This window comes from Onychomys torridus, chromosome 17 (assembly GCF_903995425.1).
Source record: "Onychomys torridus chromosome 17, mOncTor1.1, whole genome shotgun sequence".
In the NCBI taxonomy this organism is placed as follows: Eukaryota; Metazoa; Chordata; class Mammalia; order Rodentia; family Cricetidae; genus Onychomys; species Onychomys torridus.
In genome coordinates this window covers 29,770,305-29,793,944 of record NC_050459.1, presented here as the reverse complement: position 1 = coordinate 29,793,944, position 23,640 = coordinate 29,770,305, and the positions used below count along the sequence as shown (strand labels likewise).

The following is a 23,640-nucleotide window of genomic DNA, read 5'->3' as shown; positions in this document are numbered from 1 at the left end:
GGCTAAGGAATAAAAAGCAGAGAAAGCTATGCCACTTGCAGCAATAATGAGAGTATGAAAGTCATTTCTAAAGCAACATCTTTCCTTGAACTAAGGAACCATGGGAGTATTAATCATGTAGCCTATTCATATTCATGGAGAGGAGCGATTTACTACTGGGTACCCTTATGAGCATGCTCAGTTTAAGGTCTAATTTAAGAAGGAGAGATAAACATACTTATGGGCACATTTAACTCAACGTCATGGAATATGTGGTTTGACTCTATAAAAGTTTTCTATGAATATGTGCATATAGAAAAGTAACTTAAATAGTTATCATATGATAGGGAGGCAATGCCCAACTAGACACCGTATGCTATGAAATACAAACCACCAGTACCAGAAATGGGTTACATCTTGTTGAGTCAAAGGGATCCCATGGAAACCGCCAAACATCACAGGCTATTGTCAATGATACTGGTTACCCTTTACACCCTGATGGTAAGACCCCATTGCTGTGACTTAAGTCATTATGGAGAAATTGGGCTGGTGCTCAACCAGAGGCTTCACCCCTGCTAACTAGCCTTCATAGTGCTTGAAAGTATTATACATGCTAACAGAGAAGAAAAGTTATCATCAGTCTTACCTAGCTACATGCCATTCAAACGACAGAAGCGACCTACCTGTAAGGTATACCCACTGATGAAATAGTGGCACAAACATTATGGGAGTAACCAATCACTTTTAAAAAACTGGATTTACAACTGGCTCCATGAAATGGAACCCATATCCAACACTGTTAATGAGGTCAAGAACTGAGAGTAGGTCATGAGTCCTAGGAGAAAACCCATTATTTTGCTAAGTGAACATAGCAATAAAATGCTCCTAATGACATATTGCTAAACCCATAGATCAGCACCGTGCTCAGCTCTCATCAGAGAAGCTTTTCCATGCAGTAGATGGTGATTAACACAGAGGCCCACAGCTAACAATGTGCAGGGAGTGAGAAACTTTGAAGTCCTCAGCCCTAAATGAGACGTCTTCATCACAGCCCTCCTCTCAAGGCTCAGAGAAGTATGCAGAAGAAGTTATGGAAAGATTGTAAGTACCAGAGGCGACAGAAGACTCCAAGGAAACAGGGTCCGTCTTCCAGACTCAGCAGGGCTAATGCACATATGAATTCATAGAGGTGATGGTGACGTGCATACAACCTGTACAAGTTCAAGCCAGACAAATTTCCAGCACAGAGAAGAGGAAGTGGGTACAGAGTCCCACCCTAACCAAATATATACTTATGATTGATGGCTGCTGGAAGTGGGGGAATTAGTTTTCTTCAATGGAGTGATACTGGGTATATCAACCATATTCCTAGGAAGGCCTCATGCTCAGGACTTAGCCAACACAAAGCAGATCCTATGGTTTTTGTATATGTGTGCCTTTTATGTTTTTTGTTTTTGTTTTTTAAGAGAGCATGAATGGGGCAGATAGGGAACGGAGGGATGATCTGGGAGAAGCTAGTAGGGAACAAATATGATCAAAATTTATTGTCTAAATTTTTTTAAAGTTTAAAATGATGGACAGGAATGCTCAGCTCATGTCATAAAATTTTAACTGTGGATAATGGAAAGGACAATTCGACAGACCATTAGTAGGGGAGTTTTCTCTCGAAGGTGCTAACGCTGGGAAGCCTAACTTATAGCTTGTGGTCAGAAGCTCAGGGAAAACTACCTGGGGCTTATGATGGCATCTGAGATGGTGGCAGTTTTGGAAACTGACTCCCAATCTGTGGGGTTTGGTGATAGCCAGGTAGAAAGTGGAGGAAGTGAGTTAAATGGGGTGATACCCAGTGGATAATCTTCAGAAACCATTGCCTGCCTCTTGGTGGGAAGAATGATCCTCGATAGTTTGAGATCATGAGAATCTGTTGATCTCAGTGGAATGGGAAGAACGGAGAAATATAGTCTGTAGGTTTGTTTGTTTGTTGTTGTTTTCCAAAACAGCAGTTTGGAAGAAAATGAGGTTGTAATAGTTTGTCTTAGTTTGGATTTCTATTCCTGTGACGAAAACACCATGACTAAAGCAGCTTGAGGAGGAAAAGGTTTATTTGGCTTACACTTCCATTTTGCTGTTCATCATAGAAGGAAATAAGGACAGAAACTCTGGCAGGAACCTGGAGGCAGAAGTTGATGTAGAGTCCATGGAGGAGTGCTGCTTACTGGCTTGCTCCTCATGGTTTGCTCAGCCTGCTTTCTTATAGAACCTTGGACCACCAGTTTAGGAATAGCACCACTCACAGTGGGCTTCCCCATCAATCACTAATTATGAAAATGCCTTACAGCCCAATCTAATGAAGGCATGTTCACAATGAAGTTGCCTTCCTTTCAGACAACTCTAGCTTGTGCCAAGTTGGCATAAATTAGCCAGCATATAGTTTTAATGTTTGGTAGATATTATTAGTGAAGCTACCTGCCCAGGTCTTTTCTTTGGAGAAAAATTAAAAATCATTAAATTAATCTATTTGTTACCAGTTCTTATCCCCAAACTGGGTCCTTTTCCCTCTCTCAGAGTGATGGAAGCAATATAATCAGCACCAATGGAACATTTTAGAAGACTTTTATTCTTGGTCTAAAGTCGGAGAAATGAGAGACAAAGTCACAAGTCAATTTCCAAACCTTCCAGAATCCAGTTATAAATGGGGTGGGGGCATGTAGTTATGGAGCTTGGAACTAAGGGACAGACACGATAAAGGATGTCACAGTATTTCTCAAATGCTATCAACACTGATTATTCTTATCAATATTTAGTACATGGACCCTTCAGTATACTAGGGAAGCGTTCCAGGGTTCTCCTTGCATATCAAATGCTTAAGCATGCTAACTTGTATAAGCTTTATGTAAAACACTTAGTGCTTGCATATAACCTGCCTGCCCCCTCCCACTTGCTTGACATCACCTCTAGATTACCCACACCTGGTTGTATGTACCTGCTCTATAAACAGCTGTTATACTGCATTGTTCAGACAGTAATGATGAGAAATGAGCATCCTCACTATACTCGATTTTCTTACAGGCTTCACTGTTGAACCCTTGGGTGCAAACCATGAGACTAGGGAGGAGACCTAACCTACATTTTCTAGAACAAATGTTTCTCCAGATGCCCTATGTCCTTAGGAAAATTCCTGAAGATTCTAAGTGGCTGTTTTTGTTTTTTCTTTGAAGACAGGCTTTCCTTGTCACCCTAATGTGCTGGCAAGAATTTCCGCTGCCATCTGGGACGTCCAGCTCAGCTGTTCGTGGGAAGGGCACAAGCACTGTCAGTTCCTAGGGCATCACACAGTCTGGGAACATAGAGAGGCACAAATGTATGCCTGTACCCATGTATTCACAGCAGCCTGTGTGCAGTTTCGTTTCATCCTGTGATTCCTCAGTCACTGAGCATAAGACAAATCCAAGCAATTTGTTCTGTTCCACTTCACAAAACCAGTTGGTAAACTTTTTTCATGGGTAATGAGTCTATGGGGTGAGTTCAGTTTTTCAGTCTCACTTCAGCAAAGCTCTCAGAGAAATGGTATAAACTTAGGACGTCTTCCTTTAAAAAAAAGTTAGTTTTCACAGATCAAATAAATGTTTCCCATTTTCAGAACTACAGTATCTTTGACTGTGAAAACAGGATTCAAACATGCTTAACTCACCTTAAAATTTGAATTTAGGAAAGTAATTTTACAATAAACTGCTGGAGACAGTCTTCTGATGAATGTTGGCAATCTTAAGCTGTGAGAACTATCTCTAAAAGCTTTTGGAGTCCCTTAGACATAAGGAGGTAAACTGCCTGGACTTTCTGTGAACTGTGCTAACCCAGGACAAATTCCTTAGACCAGTGGCCCCCTCCTCTGCTCTTCCATTATCCACATGAGCACACAGCAGTTTCACAGCTTTGGAAATCATTCACATTTTCCCTATACTTGTGTGTTCCTTGCACTCATTCACATAACTCTCTTTTTCTAATTTATCCTAAAGTGTTTCAGTCCAGTGTTAGAGCACTTACTTAGCAGGTATGAGGACCGAGGTTCAATCCTTGGCACCAACATAGAGTGTATTTTTTAATGCACTTTCTAAACAAAAACTTTTGTGTCAATAGTGTAAATAGCTAATTGGCCAATATACAGGAAACAAAAACTTGTTGAAAATTCTAGTTAGAGTCTGTGAAAGCTTTTGCAGTAGGGGCCTATTTCCTATGCAGTAACAGAGAACAATAGAAGGGACTAAGAGTCAGTGTCCTTGATTTCCATTTACAGTCATAAGAACATACAGCATCTCATCGAATAATCCTAATAACTATATGACATAGACTGTAGTAGACTTATTTTAAGGTGTGTTTTACTTTTGTTTATATTGTATTTATTTAACTCTGTGAAGCTGTGTTACTGTGTCTGTGTAAAACACCTGATGGTCAAATAAAGAACTGAATGGCCAACAGCAAGGCAGGAGAAAGGATGGGCGGGGCTGGCAGGCAGAGAGAATATATAAGGAGATCTAGGAGCCAGAGAAGGAGGAGGATTTCAGGGGCACACTACACAGTGATCCACAGAGTAAGAGTAAGATTTATAGAAGTTAGAGAATGGGAAAAGCCCAGAGGCAAAAGGTAGACAGGATAATTTAAAATGAAGGAAAGCTGGCTAGACACTAAGCCAAACTAAGGCCAGGCATTAATAAGTAAGAATAAGCCTCTGTGCTCTGTGTGTGATTTATTTGGGAGGTGGTTGGCAGGCCCCCCAAAAAGAGTAAAAAAAAAAATAGACAGTTCCTTTTGTTTTTTTATACAGGGAAACTGAGGCACATCATGACGGATGGCAGAGGCAGGACTGAGATTCATCCTGGCGGCCAACTTCTTTCCAGACCCATTTCTTTCATTCACACATAGGAAACGGAGAAGCGACCACATTCAAACCTGCCCAGGTTATGCCTGGGTCTGCCATATTTTAGAAACACTGGTCTGGGGGATATGTGATGGTTAATTTTGTCCACTTGATCAGACTCAGACTCAACTAAGAGACACACCTCTGGTTGGGTCTGGGAGGCCATTTTCAGGAGGGATTAAGTGAGGGAAGGCACGCCCCACCCCCCCTCCACAGTGGGTACCTTCCGTAGGCAGCACTGATACCAAGAGGTTCCAGCAAAAAGCTGTGTTACTGTGGAGGGGCTGCTCCCTCAGACCTAAAGCTGCAGGATCTCCACAACACAGGGCAACAGCAGAATAACTAAGAGGCATTCTGGTGAGGGCCCAGCATCCATAGTGTAGCAGAAACCAGAGGCCTCGAACCAGACCGATGACACTTTGCAATGAACACTTGCAAGTAAAAATGTATGGATAAAAGGGTTTACTGCATCACACTACAGCTTCCATGATTTTTTCCTTCTCTCTCTTTTTGTTTTTTTTCTCTTAAATTTTATTTTATTTTATTTTATGGGGGGTGGGAGGTTGCAAGGGCAGAGGGCAGATTCAAAGGAACCGGGGAAATGCATGGGATGGAGATGCATGATGTGAAAGACACAAAGAATAGATAGACAGGAAAATAGCTGTACCACTTACTTGCCTGTCATGGTTTCATCCTGGGGAGTGTGTTTACCCTTCACTGACACCATAATCTGGAATCTTCTGCCTTCTGAATGTGAACCAGAGCCCAGCAGTTCTCCAGGAATCCAGCCTTCAGCACCAGAGTGGGACTGTGAACACACCCCACTTTGTGGACTAGTCAGCTACCGGGTTTTCTGTCTCTCCAGTGTGCAGACAGACATTCGGACTACCCAGACCCTACTGTATAGGTCAATCTAATAAACGCCCTTTCTAACTCATTCATTCTACTAATTTCATTCCCCCTAGAGATCGTTGATTGATACAGGCCATGTCCACATACCATTTTAGAAGGCTGCCTTCCACACTCAAAAAAGCATGCACATTCTGCCTGTAAAGAGTGATGCTTTGGGGTTGGAGATTTAGCTCAGTGGTAGAGTGCTTGCCTAGCAAGCACTAGGCCCTGGGTTCGGTCCTCAGCTCTAGCAAAAAAAGAAAAAAAAAAAAAGTGTGATGCTTTGTAACGATGTCTAGAAGGTTCTCAGAGGCTGGCAGAAAATATTCATTTGCTTTAACACCCATTTCTTAAAGCATCTGGATCTTGGAGCCCATTCGGGAGCATGTGTTAGCAATGAGGAAATCAGACCTTCCAAGGACCAGTTTGGGAAACACCCACTTAGGTTCTAAGGGATCTAGCAGACCTGAGCATGGCAAACAAGGCTCTGGCAGGCCTTGCCCTCCCCCATTCCCTCTGCGTGGCTAAAAACCTTAGATGACATTCCTAAAGCTAGCCACTAAGGTCCATTCCCTTATTTGGCCACTTCCTCTTCCTGAGGCTGATCACCAAGGTGCAACTATCAAAGTATTGAAGTCCAGCAATCAAAAGTCCCCCTTTGGCTACTATAAATAATCTGTCCAATCAAAATTAAACAGCCCATCCTGACATGGGGTTTCTCTTTTCCCCTTTTATAAACTGCCATTTGCCTGTGGGCCACCTCTGTTTCCTCCCTTTCTGGGGATGGTCCTTTGTCTCTCCTGAGCAAATCTCCCTCCCCTTCTCTCCTGTTCCTTTTCCCTTCCCTATCTTCCTCTGTCTCCTGTCTTTGTCCCTTATTCCTAGCCCTCTGTCCCTCTGAGGCAAATAAATCTTGTGCTGAGAACTTGGTTGTGGGGTGTTCTCTTCATTTCGCTCAAAACTTGCCTGTATATAAGAGCAAAAGATATTTCTTTCCTGCGTTTACAAATAGTTATATAGGGCTCTATTACCAGGTGCAGTTTCTCATGCTGTCTAACTCAGATAAAAAATTCATTTGCCTTCTAACACTTTTTTTTTTTTTTTTTTTTTTTGGTTTTTCAAGATGAGGTTTCTCTGTGTAGCTTTGCGCCTTTTCCTGGAACTCACTTGGTAGTCCAGGCTGGCCTTGAACTCACAGAGATCCAATTGGCTCTGCCTCCCCAGTGCTGGGATTAAAGGCGTGTGCCACCACTGCCCCTGGCCTCTAACACCCTTTTAAACCCCCTCCTCCACCCCAGCCCAGCCACATAAACACACACACAGCCCCTTCCCACACAGCACAATGGCGTGTTCCTTCTTGCCTACCACACTGGGTGACATCCCTGGGCCACATAAGCAGTCATGGGGTAAGGTACCCTTGGCACTGGGATTCAGCAGACCTTCTTGTCTAAGTTGCATGTGGTAGGTAGGACGGCTTCGGAGTTCTGTGAAGTAGGTACCTACTGCAGAAAGCTCTCACTGAGATCAGGGAAATGGCGCCGGAGGGACAGATAACTGTGAGGACTAATGCATTTTTCTGATCGTCACCACCGACACCGACTTTGCTGCGTGACCTGCTGAGCAAGCTTCAAGAACTCCAAGTGTCTTGATAAAAGCCAGGCGTGAGGTGCCGACATATGTTCCAACTCTGCTCGCTGGAGCAGAAGCAGGCAGGCAGCAGGAGGGCTGAGTGTCAGAACTTACCTGGGCTCAGCTGTCACGGCGAACCATTCCATTGGAGCATGCCTCTTGTCTCACACCTCAGGTGGTTTCAAATATTTCACTCTAGAGGTCGATTTGAACCAGGGTACCCAAGAGCCTCCCCTTCCTTTCCAGACAATCTCAGAGCTTTTTTCAACATTCCAGTCTGAGCAGGTCCTGTTCCTGCGTCCCAGGTCCTCTGTGTAGGGGGGCTTGGGACTTGCCTAAGTTTTCAGGCATTTTTCTTTCCCTTTTTTGTTTTTTTTTAAGTTTCAGAATGTTGTATGGCTATGAAATGACTTTTTTTTTTTTTAAGATTTACTTATTTATTATGTATACAGTATGTATGACTACAGGCCAGAAGAGGGCACCAGATCTCATTACAGATGGTTGTGAGCCACCATGAGGTTGCTGGGAATTGAACTCAGGACCTCTGGAAGAGCAGTCAGTGCTCTTAACCTCTGTGCCATCTCTCCAGCCCTCTTTCCCTATATTTTTTTTTAATCTACTTTGAAACAAATGAGCAAACAGAGGAACAATGCTTTTTGGATAGGCCCTAAGGGACCTGTAATGTCAGCCTTCTAGGGTGTTCCTAGACAGTATTTACAAGCTATGGTAGAGTTCCTGTGATGAGCCATAAAAAGGGAGACTGGGGGATGGGGACTTTCTAACCAATCACAAGCCAATGAGCCCTAATTTAGAAGCATGGGGGTTCACTGAAAAGAGTCTGATTTAATGGACAGATGATGCTCAGCCTGGGATGTGTCTGAGTGGCAGAGCACCTACCTGTTATGTGCAAGGTTATGGGTTCAGCCCCCAGTCCCCAAAGAAAGAGCCAACGCTCCAGAGGCAGAATTTTAAGAGTGACTTGGGCCAAGGTGAAGGCACCTGGCACCAAGCCTGCCCACCTGAGTTTGATCCCTGGGACCTAGATGGTAGATGGAATGAACCAACTCTCCAAAGTTCGCCTTTCATGTGCACATGTGTGCTATGGCACGCACATTCCCACACACATTCCCAAATAAATAAAGTAAATGGAATAAGAAAAAAAAAATTAAAATAGTGGCCCTTTCATTTTCTTTTTCCTTTGGGGATTTAAGCCCCAAACAGACGAAAACAGCCAGCCCCGATTTCCATAGCTCAAATTTGAGCTAAAAATAGAAAACTGTTACTCCTTTTAACTGATAACATTGAAACCAAAACCAATCCAACCCAGAAATAATCAAACTCTGGAGCTGCCATGGCTTAAACATTTCACTGTATTTTTATTGATTTTTTTTTTTTTTTTAATTTCTGCCCAGTTAGGACAATGAACTGGGAAACCACAATTACAATTCACAGACTGCAGCATGGAAAACACACACTCCATTGGAATCACGTCAAGCCTTTCCTCTTTATTCATTCAAGAGTCCAGTACACATGTCAAATATGAGCACTGTCTTTTTTTTTTTTTTCTTTCCTTGGAAGGGGGAAACATTTATTCTGGCATCACTTTTACAATCCCAGGAAGTGGTTTGGATACCACTATAGTTGCAGGAATAGAAACCATAACAGACTTGGAGAGCATCTGACAGGCAAGGGGCTCCTGGGGTAGAACAATGCTGCTTGTGCTTAGTGGACGGCCCCTCAGCTGCTGGCCGCTGAGTCTTCCCAGGTGTTGAAACAGGAAACAGAATTTCCTACGCAGACACTGACATTCCTCTTGAGCGGAGTGGCTTTTGCATCTCCAAGCCTCCCTCCACACTGAGGCAAATTCTCATCGTTCGCTGGAGCTTTTTTCATGCCCGTGACCTTCTGAGCATGCCGACCCTGACCACAACACACGTGACGACCAAGGCTCCCTCATCTACACTGCTTCTCTAGGGTTCAGATGACAATACAAAACATCACTTGTCAAGACGTAGCAGTTATTCAGAACATGGGCAGCTGTGTTTATGAAAATAGCAACCATTTGCAGGGTGTGCTCCCCAAGGAGCCTTATTTTTATTTAACATGGCCCTCTGGGGAGTAAGCCCAAAGTCATACACAACATTATAAGACTGGTCAAAGTTTCTTGATTGACAGTGTCAGAATTGACTGGTGCCAATTAAAAACAAACAAACAAACAAAAAAACCCTATGGCCCAAACAATTCAGTGGTCCAAAAAGCAACAAGACATTAACCCTTCGGTTTATACTTGCACACACATATGCATACATGAGAACTGTGACAAAAGAAAGATCCAATTCTGATCCATCCTGCGACTGTGTTCTAAAAGGATATCTCCAACTGGACTTGTCATAGCTAAGTATTCAAAACACAAAAAGAGAGGATTCCCACTCCATTCGATTTCTAAGAAATCACATTCGTGGAACAGGCTGGAGGGGGGCAGGAGGCAGGGAAGTCAACGGAAGAGATTCTACACAAATTGATGGGTAATTTCTCACGGTGCAGCCGCCTGCTTGCATTTCTCTTAAAGATGCGTGGTGACTGCGTGTGTGGTGGCATTCCAAGAGTTGATACTTTATAAACAAGCAAAAGAGTAGGACCAGCTGACTCACTTTTCTTGTGGGGAACAGTTAGTTTTACATGCTTCCTGTCAACACACCGAGGAGGCAGATGTAAACAGAATCCTTTATGTTCTTCAGAGAATGTGTTACTATGACAGCATATGCTGTTTGGCCCCAACTAGGAGGACACTAGAGAGTGATTTTCAGGGTTCGCTTTTTAAGTGTTTACCTCCTGGAGATTTTAAAACAAGGGTTTTACTAGATCTTGGCAGCAGATGTCTTCCAAGTGACTCTGAATGAATCAACAGCCCATGAGGCACGGAGTTCCGTGAAAGCATGCTCCTACCTGCAGGTCCATGGGCAGATGTGGAAGTTCACATGGGGTTCTGCTAAACCATGCCCACTGTTCTAGGAAAAGGTGCATAACAGAATCACTGCAAGATTGAGAACTGACCTCAGATTATCTCAAATTGTTCCAAGACTCAGGTTTTCATGGATTCATCACCTCATTTGGCCCCGAGGAAGGCCTCCCTCTGCCTCAGCAGTGGTGATGGGTAGGGAGAGAGAACTAACCATTCTACCATCATGTCCAGTGACTACCGTGCAGGGGGTGTAATGAAAAGATGGGAGGGGCTCTGTCTCAATGGGCTGCATGTTCCTGGTGATTATCAGAGAGTTCTAGAAACCAACACTGAATCCATCCATGGACTAACAGGGAGAGGTTAGATCTCCATTTCCTTTTCAGTGGAGAAGGCGGGTTAGGTCTAAGGGACGACAAAAGAACAAAAGGTCTAACACTAAAAGAAGACACCAGCCCCATCTTGGCACAGTTCTCATGCAGAATATTGCACCCAGTGTTAACTAATGCTAGAAGCGTCAAACTGTATAAATTTAAATGTATTTGCATATTACAAAAATAAAGATTAACATATACATATTTTACACTCGTGACAGAACAGCAATGAACATCAGTCGATCCCTCCTTCACATTGAACAGAACTGAAATCTGAGTGCGCTAGACGCTGCCACCTGGACTGGAACTATGGCTTATGTGTACACGGAAAACAAAATCCCTGAGAAGCCATTCGACATTTTTTTTTTAACTTTTCTTCAAGTAGCTCTCTCCTTGGAGGATCACAGTTCTGAGGTTCAGGTTGTGAAACGTTTGCTCCAATGTTCTTTCCCATCTTCCCAGCCCCCTCCAACCCCCTCCAAGGGTCCTCTGCAAGCACCTGGTGCATGGTCTCACCCTGGGCCCCAAAGGCGCTAGGGAACATGGCGGGCTCACCAGGGGCAAAAGATGTCCCAGTCAGTTCCCATGCTCTGTTGACTCCATGGAAATTCCACAGCCACGGATGTCACTGGTTTCTGTGCTTTTCACCAACGTTCTTCCTAGAGGGGACGAGAAAAGAAAGTGACACAGGAGAACAACAGTTTCAATCATGAGGAAAGAGAGGGATGACATTACGGAGTCTGCACAGATTTCCAAGTCTACTAGAATTCTCTATGATCAGGCCAAGCAAGCAGTCCCTTTAGCGGTTAGATTAGGCGATGCTAAGCATAGGTCCGGCATCAATGAGGACCGACACTCATGGCTATGACCACTTACCAGACCGGATGAGCTTTACAGATGAGCTAGCTTCGTAATGAACAAACACAGCCTCTAAACACAGCCTCACTTCCTCAGTAAACACAGGTGGATACATAAATAATGCCCACCCCCTCCTCCTGCCACCCCAGGCTCAGAAATGCATGCCTCAACCTGAGTGTAGTTGTCTACCACCACTAAGCATGCTTTTATTTAGCGTGTTACAAGCAAGGGTGTCAGCCTAAATCCAGGGTGTCTAAGCATGGGATGAAAACATTCCCAGCCAACTGAACAGCGGCATTTGATCAGAACAACGGGGCGGGAAGGTCAGATGTCTGCGGCTTTTATTCTGGCTTTCTACAGGACTATGCAATGAATTTTCTAAGTGTTCTAATGACAAGGGCATAAGGAACAGGGCTGTGGTCTGTTCTCCAACTCCGTCTCTCTCAATACTACTTTATTTCACGAGGCTGGTAACTCACTATCCACCTAATATGCCCCTCTACCCCTCAGAAGAATAATCTCAATCATCTTCATATCACTATCACCCAAACCAGAAGCCTTCTGTTTATTACTCATATACCAGAGGTGCACTTATCCTTGTAGTACATCGCTGCCCAGTTTTTCAAAGTTTTACCAATCCCACCAGGTCCTGAGGTGAGATGCCCAAGGGTGACGGTATAGCTATGCTTTGTTCAATGCAAGCAAGACTCCTAAGTGTGACTGATGGGTAAAAGAGATGTTGGCTATTTGAGACCCTGAAGAGTTTCACATTTCATTGGCACTCAGTCATAAGAAAATGTATGCAAACCTAGTAATATAATAAACTCCTGGCAGGGAAGGTTTTGAAACTGTCTCAAATTCTGGTGAGACTATGATATACCTAACTGTAAGAGGATGGCCATGTAGAAACACATGTCTCACTCAGGAAGTGAATGGAGCGGTGTGGCTGCCAGCTCTCGGTTCATGGGGCAGTAACTATTTTTCCCTCAGCTGAACAGAATGAACTTCCAGAAATGCAGACAGTTGTGTCTGCTGTCTGCTCCCCTGAGCCACATGGAAGTCTGAGAAACCCAAGATCACCTAACCAAGGCTGCTCCAGGGAACATTCCACGTTAGCACATGCAGCATTTCCCACACTGTGATGGTTCATGTTAACTGTCAACTTGGCAGAATCTGGAATCAACAGAGAGAAGGGCCTGGAGGAGATGATCTTGATTACATTAACTGAGAGGGAAAGACCTGCCCACTGTGGGTGGGACCATTCCCTGGCTAGGATTCTGGACAGTGTAAGTAGAGAACTGAGCAGCACTCACTGCCTGCCTGTGTCTGTCTGTCTGTCTGTCTGTCTCTCCCTCCCTCCCCCTTCCTTCCTTCCTTCCTTCCTTCCTTCCTTCCTTCCTTCCTTCCTTCCTTTCTTTTTTCCGGTTTGTTTGAGACAGGGTTTCTTTGTGTAGCTCTGGCTGTCCTCGAACTCGCTCTATAGACCAGGCTGCTCTCGAACTCAGATCCTCCTGCCCGCTTTCACTTTTTCCCCCAGGGTACTCTTGAGGAGAGAGGGATGAGAAATATTTAGATAGAAAAATAGAGGGGAGAGAAGACAGACAGAAACACAGGATAGCTTCGGGAGGGCCTGGATCAACATCCACTGGCCCTTTCTGTCTCTTCTAAAGGGTTTTTTTTTATAGGAATGCCAATGGGTGGAGCAAAAGACCTCCCCGCTAGCACAGGCAAGTGCAGCCCCTTCCAATCACCTGGTAACCACACACGTGGTCAAGCAATCCTCTAATGCAGCCCTGCTGGGTAAAGCAAGCTTAGATCTCACTAGGAAACCTCTGTGGGCCTCCAAATGCCTCCCAAGTGCCACCCCAGCCTGGCCAAGCTTTCTGTTTCTTGACTGTGGTTGCTATTGACCATCTGCTTTGAGATCTTGTTGCATTCACTTCTCCTCCATGATGAACGATATCTCGAACCATGAGTCACAACAAATCCTTTCTCCCTTAAGCTGCTGTGGTCAGGGTATTGTATCACAGCAATGGGAAAAGAAACCAGGACACCACGATCATACCTTTCATCCATCAAATCTCCAACCTTCTCTACCTGCTTTTCCATCTCCATGAGCCACCCCAGCTCTTCAAGGTCCACCCCAAATGACACTTCCTGGACCTTGACCTGATTTTTTCCTACTCCTATTCTCAGTGCTATTCATAACCTGTCGTCAAATTTCTATTTCAATCTGGCATGCCTTTGTCTGGGTACTTCTTTGATTCCCACTCTGTGATTCTTATGGGCAGGTTACTTCCCGAAACTTCCCACAATGCCCACTAGTGTGCAAATACTCAACAAAACTACACAAATAAAGAATAAGGTAGGAGCAAGGCCACAGACAAAAAGTAGTCAAGATACTGTGAGCGCCTTCCTATGATAGTATAGTATTAAACAGCGTAAAACAAAGAAGTGTGCAGGACAAAATAATTAAGTTAGAAATATTGGGAATGGCTTCCCTGAAAAGAGACAATAGACTTTCATAGGTAAGGGAGCCAGGTGGCAGCTAGCTGAGGCCTTGAGAGCTAGCCAGGGGCCACTGTGGGCAACTGCCCCTCAAGTAAGAGGCTATCTCTTAAGTTCGAAAAGAGACTGACCATCAAGAGCCTTGAAAACCATGCCTAGGATTTTGAAATGAAGTCTGTAATCACCAGGAAGTTACTCAAGACTTTTAAAAGGGAGCTATGTGACATTAAAAGATAAATATTGGAATGAGGGCTGGAAAGAGATGGCTCAGTGATTAAAACCCCTAGCTGCTCTTCCAGAAGAGCCTGGTTCAATTAATGTCACCCACATGGCAGCTCACAAATGTCTGTAACTCCAGTTCTAGAGAATCCAATACCCTCTTCTGGCCTGCAAGGGAACCAGACACACATGTGGTATATAGACACATGTGCAGGTAAAACACACATATGCATAAAAGAAAATGAATAAATATTTTTTAAAAGTATCAGTTTGAAGGCCATGAAGACTAGATAGGTTGAGTCTCAGTGACAGGCATCTTGGTGGATAGGGAGGCAGAGGGATTCAGAGAGCTAAAGAAAGGGTTCACTCATGTCAAGGCATATTGATAAGATGGGGATGGTGTCTGGTGACAGGTTATATAGGTAGAAGCCATTGACACTGACAGATTCCTAGCATGGTCAGACAGGCACAAAATTCTACCATCACCCAGGACAGATTTGGAGAAATGGAGCATCCTGGGAGAAGAAGGGAGTGGATTCAGTTCTTTACCATGAAGCCCACAGTTCATTCATGGGGCTGCCAGAGAGGATGCCGGTACATAGGTGAGCAATTGAGAAGGCTCTACTGGGGCTTAGATCTATATTCTTCCCAGGTTAGAGCACCTGCCCCAACTCTGGATACAAAGAGAACTGATAGCTCAAAATATTTAGCTGTCTAGACTGACAGTGAAGCCATAGTGTGTGTAACTTGTACAGCTTTCATTTTCTGTGTTTTGAGATGTGTGTAGAGGGCATTGATCCTGGTGGGACTGGTCTTGCTGGAGGAATCTACGTCCTAGAGACCATCATGAACTTGCCCGCCAGTATTGTCTTCCACACCCAAGCTAGCCAGGTCATAACTCAGATCCCACCCACGTCCTTTATTGGCTTTCCCACCCTGACTCACTGTCCTGCCCTAATCTCTCCAGAGCCTGACAACAGACAACTAGCAATGGCCTCTGTATCCATACCAGCCAATCCTACACTTTCATGCCAGCCTTGCCATAGTTCCTCCTGCCTCTGTCCCACGAGCAAGCCCAGGCTTCCCTTGTGTGGCTGGCCCCCTTCTCTGCAGTGTTAATTGTCTGCTGGTCTGTTGGCCTTATTATCCATCAGAGTGGGAACACACTGCATTTTAAATAGACACAGAAATGAGAACACTGGCACCGTGGAAACTGCATTGAAGCCTTGGAAAGTGGGGCGAATGGCAGGCCGGTGTACTCGGGAGCTGGGGTTGGGGGGACACCACTGGGTGAGACGCAGTATTCTCTGCTTTCTATGCCTTACAGGATTACTAAATGGATCAATGTGTCAGGGACCTTTCCTCTGAGGAATTCTGTCCAGGCATACAGGTGTGAGTGTCTACAATATGAAAGACAGCACAACACACCAACACCTCCTTCTTATAATAACCGGAGTAGGCGCTGAGGACACCTAGAAACAAGTTTGCACTTATTCTTCCTCAACAATGGTGAAGGGAAGCCAATTTCCTCGCTTACCCACCCAGCATACACATCAGCCTTCTATTGGCAGACCCTTTAATTAATAAGTGTCTCGATACGCCAGTGGGTAGATTGTGGAAACATTTTGTTTATAGTTTTTACTGTCTAGGCGGTCCAGACATGTTGGCCATATGTTCCCAGTAGAAACAACAAGCAGATATATTTATTGAGCATATATTTGCTCTATGTAATTATATCAAATGCTGTGTTTGAAATTGCCTCTTTCATGAGACAATCTCATGAAATAAGTACCTTCGTAATCTACATTTTTACAGATGTAACATCACAGTACTAACAAACAGCAAAGACTCAGTAGCCAGGCTGGGTAGTCTGTGTCGGTAATCCAAGAACTCAGGAGGCATAGGCAGGAGATGGCAAATTATATACTGGTCTGGACTACATAGCAAGACTGTCTAAAAACAGAAAGAAAAGGAGGAAAGAGAGAAAGAGGGAGGGGAAGGGAGGGAGGGAGGAAGAAAAGAGAGACAAGAGAGAGAGAAAGAAAGAAGGAAGGAGAGAGGTTGGTTCAAGCTAGTACAGTAGAATCCCAGAGCTCAAACAACCTTGAGAAAATAAACATTGTTTTCACAGAGTTAGGTGAGGTATTAACCAAGTTGCCTTCTTTCTGGTGTTATAGTCTGTACAATAAGGTAAATTTAAAAAAACAACAACACTTTTTTTTCCAACATGGATCTAAGATTACTGACTCATCATACTATTGTAAGTTAAGTGAGGAATCAGGTATTTTGCTGTTTCTCTATGCCAAGCATGAGTGACTCTACACAAATAAAGTGTAGAGTGTCTCGGGCTTTCTGTCCTATGGACACTCTTCACTCCCAACCCACCCCGTCTCCTCTCTAAGTTCTCCAGGTTGTCAGGTCCAGACCCATTCAAGAGACTCTGTGGTTCCCAGAGACTTACCCTTAAAACTTGGTGCTCCTAAAGTCACAGATTGGGTACAGTAAAAATGGTAGCAGATGGAAAGGAGCACCATCCTTTCCACTTAATTGTCCAAGAAAGTATGGAGATACCTAAGCAGAGAGGGGAGAATTCCAGGATCAATGTGGCTGATGGGAGACGGCAGGATTCAAGAAACACAATTCCTCCCAGCCGGGAAAGGCAGCCAAGCAGTGGGCTAGTCCCTCCTTGCCAAGGGCAAAATAAATAAATCATACTGACGGAGAGCCTCCAGACAGGCAGCCTCTACACTTAGCTGTAAATACCAGAACCCCAACCCCCACTCTGTTTTAAAATTTTGTAGTCAATGAATATAGTCCATTGTGATAACGCCAAATTCAGATCATTCCATTTCTCCTTAAAATATGTTTTCAAATCCATATTAACTAAGCCAGGGAGACTGAAATATTTGCTTAATTACTTGGTGAGATGAAAGTCACAGTCTTCGCCCTACTTTCATATATGAAAGGATATTTCAGTGGGTCTTAAGTATCTTTATGTCATAACGACGTCACTGCAGAATTTCCTGCATGAAACAATAACTACTTTTTAGAATAGCAAAAGAAACTGGTATGGAGCAGGGCTCTTGCTGGGATATGAGCTCTCCTGCACACAAGCAATCATCAAGGTTTTTCAAAACAACAACAAAAATAAGAGTTTTGAAATGTATATCTCATCTCTGCTTTCTATTGTTAATACATTCTAGAAAGTGTAAATGCTATGCTCAACATTTTTTGTTAATTCTATTTAACACGCCATCTGCCAAAGTCAGAACTAACCTCTTTATTCTCCATGAACTTTCACCCCTTCCCTGGTGATGGAGCACACAGACACAATAGCACCACAAGAGAAAGGTCAACTATTAAGAAATAAAATTAGGCAGTCCTATATCCTGCATGTTCCAGGGTCAGCCCACTAAAGGAACCACACAAAAGAACATGGGCAGCATGCCAGTATGCTGGGAGGTAAAGTAGTTGTTTGTTTGTTTGTTTGTTGGCTAGCCTGTTGACTTCTTTCTGCTCATTACAAGAGAATCAGTAGCCAAGTTGGGGTTAGCAGTCAGTTTATAACAGTACACACAGTTTAGTTAGTAGAGGAGGCATGGGTCAGAATTTCTTTGGAAAGAAAAAGAAACAGTTTTTAGGTGCAGGACACTTGAAAAATGAAGTGTGGATGGCCATCTGCCATTTGCCCAGAAAGTAACACGCCCGCAGACTAGAACATTAAGAGTCTCAACCAGAAGAGAGACTGTACAGAACTAGAGATTCACAAACAAAAATGTAAACAATTCTGGAATGCTGACCAGCTTGATCTTGTGCAGGTAACCACAGTAGTTGTGAGTTTGTGAGTGCAGTGACCCTCTCTTATTCAGAAGGTAATAATAGAGGGCAGAGCTGAGAGATGCATTTCAAAACTAACTAACTCACTCACTCTCTCTGTCTCTCTCTCTCTCTCTCTCCCTCCCTCCCTCCCTCCCTCCCTCCCTTCCTCCCTCCCTCCCTCCCTCTCTCTCTCAACCTTTTTTTGCTCTGGTTCGTCCCTACCTCTGACTCTTACAATCATTCTGACCCCTTACGATGGTCCCTAAACATTGTGGGGAGGAGTGTGATACAGAAGTCCCATTTGTAACAGAGTACTCAGACATTTATTCTCTGCACCTTGACCAGATGTGAATTTCTACATTAACTATCATCTACCACATTGAGATAATTCTCTGCTGACAGCTGATAACTTCTGGGGGAGAGTCAGTTTTCTTTAAGGGTGTGGTCCTATCAGATGGCCTCCAAACCCAAGATTATATTGGCAGCTTAGTAGGTTACTTAAAACAAACAAAAACAAGAGGGCTCAAAGTTGGAGGGGTTGGGGAATGGATCTGGGCATAAAACAACTAGGGGAAGAATTGGGGGATACAAAGGGATATGTCCATATGAAATTATCAAAAGTTAATAAAGATATTGTTTAAGGTGTAAAAAAAAAAAATCAGCTTTGCCTTTCTCTCTACTGTTCCCACTAAGAGTCCAGTCAGCTTCCTTCCGCCCTTCCATCCTGAGACTCGGCATCCTCAGCACCACCCAACTGCAGACTGGAAACCCTGGTGCATGGAGCCAGTGTGTCTACTGGCCACATGCTTTCTCTTGCCATTATCCTCTAAATGATATGATGTAACAACTACAGTACTTCTAATACGTGTCAAAGTAATCTAGAGGCGACTTAAAGTACACGGGAGGGTGTGCAGAAAGTGCATACACATTTTATGCCATTTTATTTCATTAATGAGCTAATTTTCCCCCCTAAGACCGGGTCTTACTCTGTAGCTCAGACTGGTCTAGAACTCAGCATCCTCTCGAGTATCAGGCACCATAGGCCCAGCTTGTGCCACTTTATACAAGGACTTGACTCTCTTCTGATTCTGGTGTGGAAGAGAGGTGGGGCTTTGTTAGAATTCCCACGTGGTTATCAACTCCTCACACCCACCGTGCAGCGAGCTTGGAGGCTGAGCTGTCAAAAGGCTACAACTAGCAAGTTCTGAAGGACGCTCCTCACCTCCCTCCAAGCCACTCTGCCTCTCCTTCATCACCCGGGGAAAAAAGGGGCCGCATGTGACACATGGTGCAAGTCACATCATTCCATCTGGACCGAACTGTGCCAGTCACAAAGGATTTATGAAAACATATTTCAAACTTAAGAATTTGCTTAATGCCAACACATCAGCCAGCAGAACCACTCTGGAAAACAAGACAAAAACAATGGCTGCACAAATGAGGTGCCACACTAGATTAGACACAGTCAGGGCAATTAGCGCTGGATTTCTTCTGAGGGTTACGGAGATACTTTAAAATAAGACAGTGGCAAGGAGTGGAGAAGGCCTACCACCTAAAATACACCAGGAACCATCAAGCACTGTGTAAATTAGACATTGACAGACCTTTAGAACTGTGTCTGACATAATCCGTGTCCAGAAAGTTTTTGTTGTTGCTGTTTACTTGTTTTGTTTTGTTTTCTGAGAACGTCTGCTGTCAAATGCATGGTCATCCCATGACGTGACCACAATCATGATCCCATGATTGTAAAGGGATCCTTCACAATCATACTCCCAAAGTGCAGAAATAACTCATATCTGAACAGCTTAGCAAAGTGCACAAGACGCCTCTAGCTAGGTACCTGTTTCTCCCCCGGAGCAAGAAGGGCAAGGGGAAAATAGCATTTCATCCATTCCCCAAACCTTCTCAATGGGATGCTGGGAGAGGCCTCAACCACCCACCACCAAGAGAAGTCACAGCTGTAAGTCACATGGAGAAAGAGTCCTCAACAAAGACTGACTATAAGCCCTCAATCTAAAAACCTACTATTTACTCCTTACTTACCACTTCTCTTCCATAGGGGAAAAATGTCTGGAAATTTTTGTTGTTTTTTATTTTTAAGTGTGTGTGTGTGTGTGTGTGTGTGTGTGTGTGTGTGTGTGTGTGTGTACGAATTCAGGTGTAAAGGCTAGGGGAGTCCCGGAGCTGGAGTTACAGCTGTCATGAGCTGTCCCATATGGGTGCTGGGAATCAATCTTGGATCCTCTCCAAGAGCGGCTGGCACTCTTACTGCAATGGCACACAGTCACCTCTCTCTACACACACATACTTTGCTTTTGTTGTTGTTTTTAAATTTTTATACTTGGTATTTGTTTTAAGCGAGAAATAGAAAAGTTTGGAGTTCGTAAGGAAGTACTAAATAACGACCATTGATTCTCTTTTGTTTATAAAGTCTACTGTATCACTATTTCACCTATGGCTAAAGGCAGTCCATTAAACGTCAAGTCTCTGATACCTGAGGAGAGGGGAAACCGGCAAATAATGGCTTGGAGAGACCTGTTTCAAAGCATTCAAAGATGGAGGTCAAGGACACAGTGCAGGGGTTTATTCTGGCACCTGAGACTGGTTAGCACTTGGTGTCCTAGCATAATAATGAAAATCCTTCCTGGAACTCTTCATCCTTCCTTGACATGAACAGTGAACCGAATATCATCTTAGCAAAGAGGGGAGGGGCCAGGAGTGACCGACAACACCATCACAGGTACTGGGTTCTCCTCTGGAGTTGGCTTTCTAAAGGTCCAACAGGGAAAGCGAAGGACTCCTGGCTGAGAGGCCATCCTTAGAGGGGCAGGGAAATCAAGGAGATAAAATCTTTTTTTTTTTTTTAATTTAAAGATTTATTTATTTAGTATACAGCATGTATGACTGCAGGTCAGTAGAGGGCACCAGATCTCATTACAGATGGTTGTGAGCCACCTTGTGGTTGCTGGGAATTGAACTCACGACCTCTGGAAGAGCAGTCAGTGCTCTTAACCTCTAAGCCATCTCTCAAGCCCAGAAGAAAGGTTTTTTTTTTTTTGTTTTTTGTTTTTGTTTTTGTTTTTTTTTGAGCTGAGGATCGAACCCAGGGCCTTGCGTTTGCTAGGCAAGAGCTCTACCACTGAGCTAAATCCCCAACCCCAGGAGATAAAAATCTAACAAACATACTTTAGAACCAGCCCAGTGACTTCAGTGTCTCTTCAAAGATGCACACCTAACTACTTTCTGCTGATGACAGTCCCATCTTGCCCATCTGTCTACATTTTATAGGTTGCTATAGAGGTAGAGATCACTTTGCAGTGAGCTACTTAGGTCAGCTGCCTGGAGCTGCAAGGACAGTGCTCAGTCTTAGTTTGCTGGCTGTGCCGGGGACACCAAGCCTCAGCCTTGGGCCAAAACCACATGACACAATGGCTACGCCCTTTGACAGCTATCTGTGGTTTTGGACCCACTGTTAATCATCATGCTCCAGACCTTCCAGTGGGCCCGATGTGGCCTGAAAGTTTGCTTTTGTTTTGTGCTCATGGCTATGGATTGTGGATGCTTTAAGGCATTGGCTTCAGATTGCATTATACAGGCACAGGCTCTTATCCACACAGTCACGAGAGTGGACATTTCTCCTTGTCTCCATACTTAAAAAAAAAAGAAAAAAATTGTCTCACCAAAGATGCGAAACGTTCATAGTTAGGGAACAGTCCTTCATCTAGAGCTGAGAATAATGTCACCAAGACACTATTATTTGCTATATCAACAGGGGTTCAGTCCCCAGTGGTGCCTCCCTCCAGCAACGAGAGAGGTCTAAGCCAATGGCCATTCTGATGATGCCCAAATTTAAAGCTGGTTGTTCATTTAGATTCAGCAAATTGTCAAGGAGAGGCTGATAACATGGTTTTTTTCTTTTTTTCCTCCAGGTTGGTAAATGGGGTCTTTCTGTGGCAGCATGTGAAGCCGCCCAGGGGACTGGCCTGATAACTCTGGCTCTATGCCACCAGGGTGTCTGCATAAGCCGATCTCTAACTCCTGTGTCTATCTTGTCTATTAAATAGCACGGACCATGTGACGACAAGAGATTAGTGTCTCTGGTGGCACAGGACACTGACATTAATACAAAGTGTACTGTGTCCTGAACCCCGCTGCTTCTCTAACACCCCATTAGTCCCACCCTGGGGTATCTGAAAGGCAGGGAGCAGTAGGCACAGACTCAGAGAAACTGCAAGGCTGGCAATTCCTGGGTTGTGATATGTTCAGGGCAGGGGAGATGACACAAGTTAACAAGGGCTCCTTGTGTGGTTCCACTATGATATTGGAGAAGCTCCTCAAAACCTCCGTTCCTTAAGGTCACCTCAGGGATAGATGATGCTGGCTGCATTCTAGAGAAAAAGTGCTACAGAGGTATTTCGCTCAGGTACGTACAGCTAGTTTCCAGCACAGCTATGTTAGAGAGGCTTTGCCTAATGAGCTGCCCAGTTTAGAGGAACTGGAGGTTTTGCCTTCCACTTCAAATGTACTGCAACAACATGGAGACCTGGCTGTGGAGGAAGTATACCACAGGACAAGAGCCGCCCCTGCCTGGATGGCACTCCTACCACAGAGCTCTGGCATGTGACCAGACAGCAAGTTCCTGGTGCAGAAAGGCTGGTTTTGTCCTCCTCTCTACATTGACTGGATGACAGAGAGGTCACAGTTCTCAAATGCAAACTTTCTAATGCCTTACAGATAGAACCTTGCCCAGTGTGTGTGTGTGTGTGTGTGTGTGTGTGTGTGTGTGTGCGTGCGCGCGCGCGTGTGTAGGGAGGGGAGACACATATCTGGCCAGCAAACCAAGATGCTGCATGATGATGGCCACCTGGCTAATAAGCGACCGGAACTATCACCAAGATAATGAGCTTCAGTCCAGGAAGGTCTGTGGTTGCTGATTTACCAACTTATAGTCATTTCATCTCTGTAAAGAAGCAGGCCCTTCGGTTTCTAGTATGACAAAAACATACAAGTAAAATCTTGGCGCCAACAGGAAGTGTCTGCTGTAGATGTGCAGCATATATTCTGTGTGAATATTTATTTACAAGCATGCATTCCCCGTCAGTCCATCTGGGGAGAAGGTTGTAGGCAGCCCACAGCCTTTGCTTTTCTGGGACGGATTAGAGATGAAGAGACCCCTGCAAAATCAGATCATTATAGATTTTCTGCAGGCTTTTCTGATTTAATGGCCCCTTGCTGTTCTTTGAAGTGAAACCCACTTAATTCTGCAATGGCAGTTAAGAACTCTCACTTGGGACAAGGATGAGGTTCAGGTGAACCCTAACAGCCTTTCAACAAAGCTCTGAATTAGTGTTATGGAGGTGGCATATTTTTTTTTTGGCTGTATATACCATAAAACAGACTAAAAACCAATGAGCTCTACGTGCATTTTAAATGAGTAAACTGTGTGGTTTATGAATTATACATCTGAGAAGCTTTTAAAAAATTGTCGG

General features: G+C 44.2%; 1 protein-coding gene across 2 annotated transcripts in view; it reads right to left on the bottom strand.

The window, feature by feature from the left end:
• Positions 1-8,775: 8,775 nt before the first annotated feature.
• The window catches only part of Mfhas1 (malignant fibrous histiocytoma amplified sequence 1), a 92,984-nt gene continuing 78,119 nt past the window's right edge, over positions 8,776-23,640 (bottom strand). The window contains exons 3-4 of one of the 2 annotated variants that reach the window (XR_004943002.1): positions 16,794-16,903; positions 8,776-11,406 (exon numbers count right to left, since the gene is read on the bottom strand). Coding sequence is in view for 1 of the 2 variants with exons in the window: in XM_036166494.1 (XP_036022387.1) it covers positions 11,373-11,406 (34 nt within the window). In the remaining variant the exon portion in view is untranslated. The remainder of the gene's footprint in view (positions 11,407-16,793; positions 16,904-23,640) is intronic. The other variant, XM_036166494.1, reaches the window with a different exon arrangement.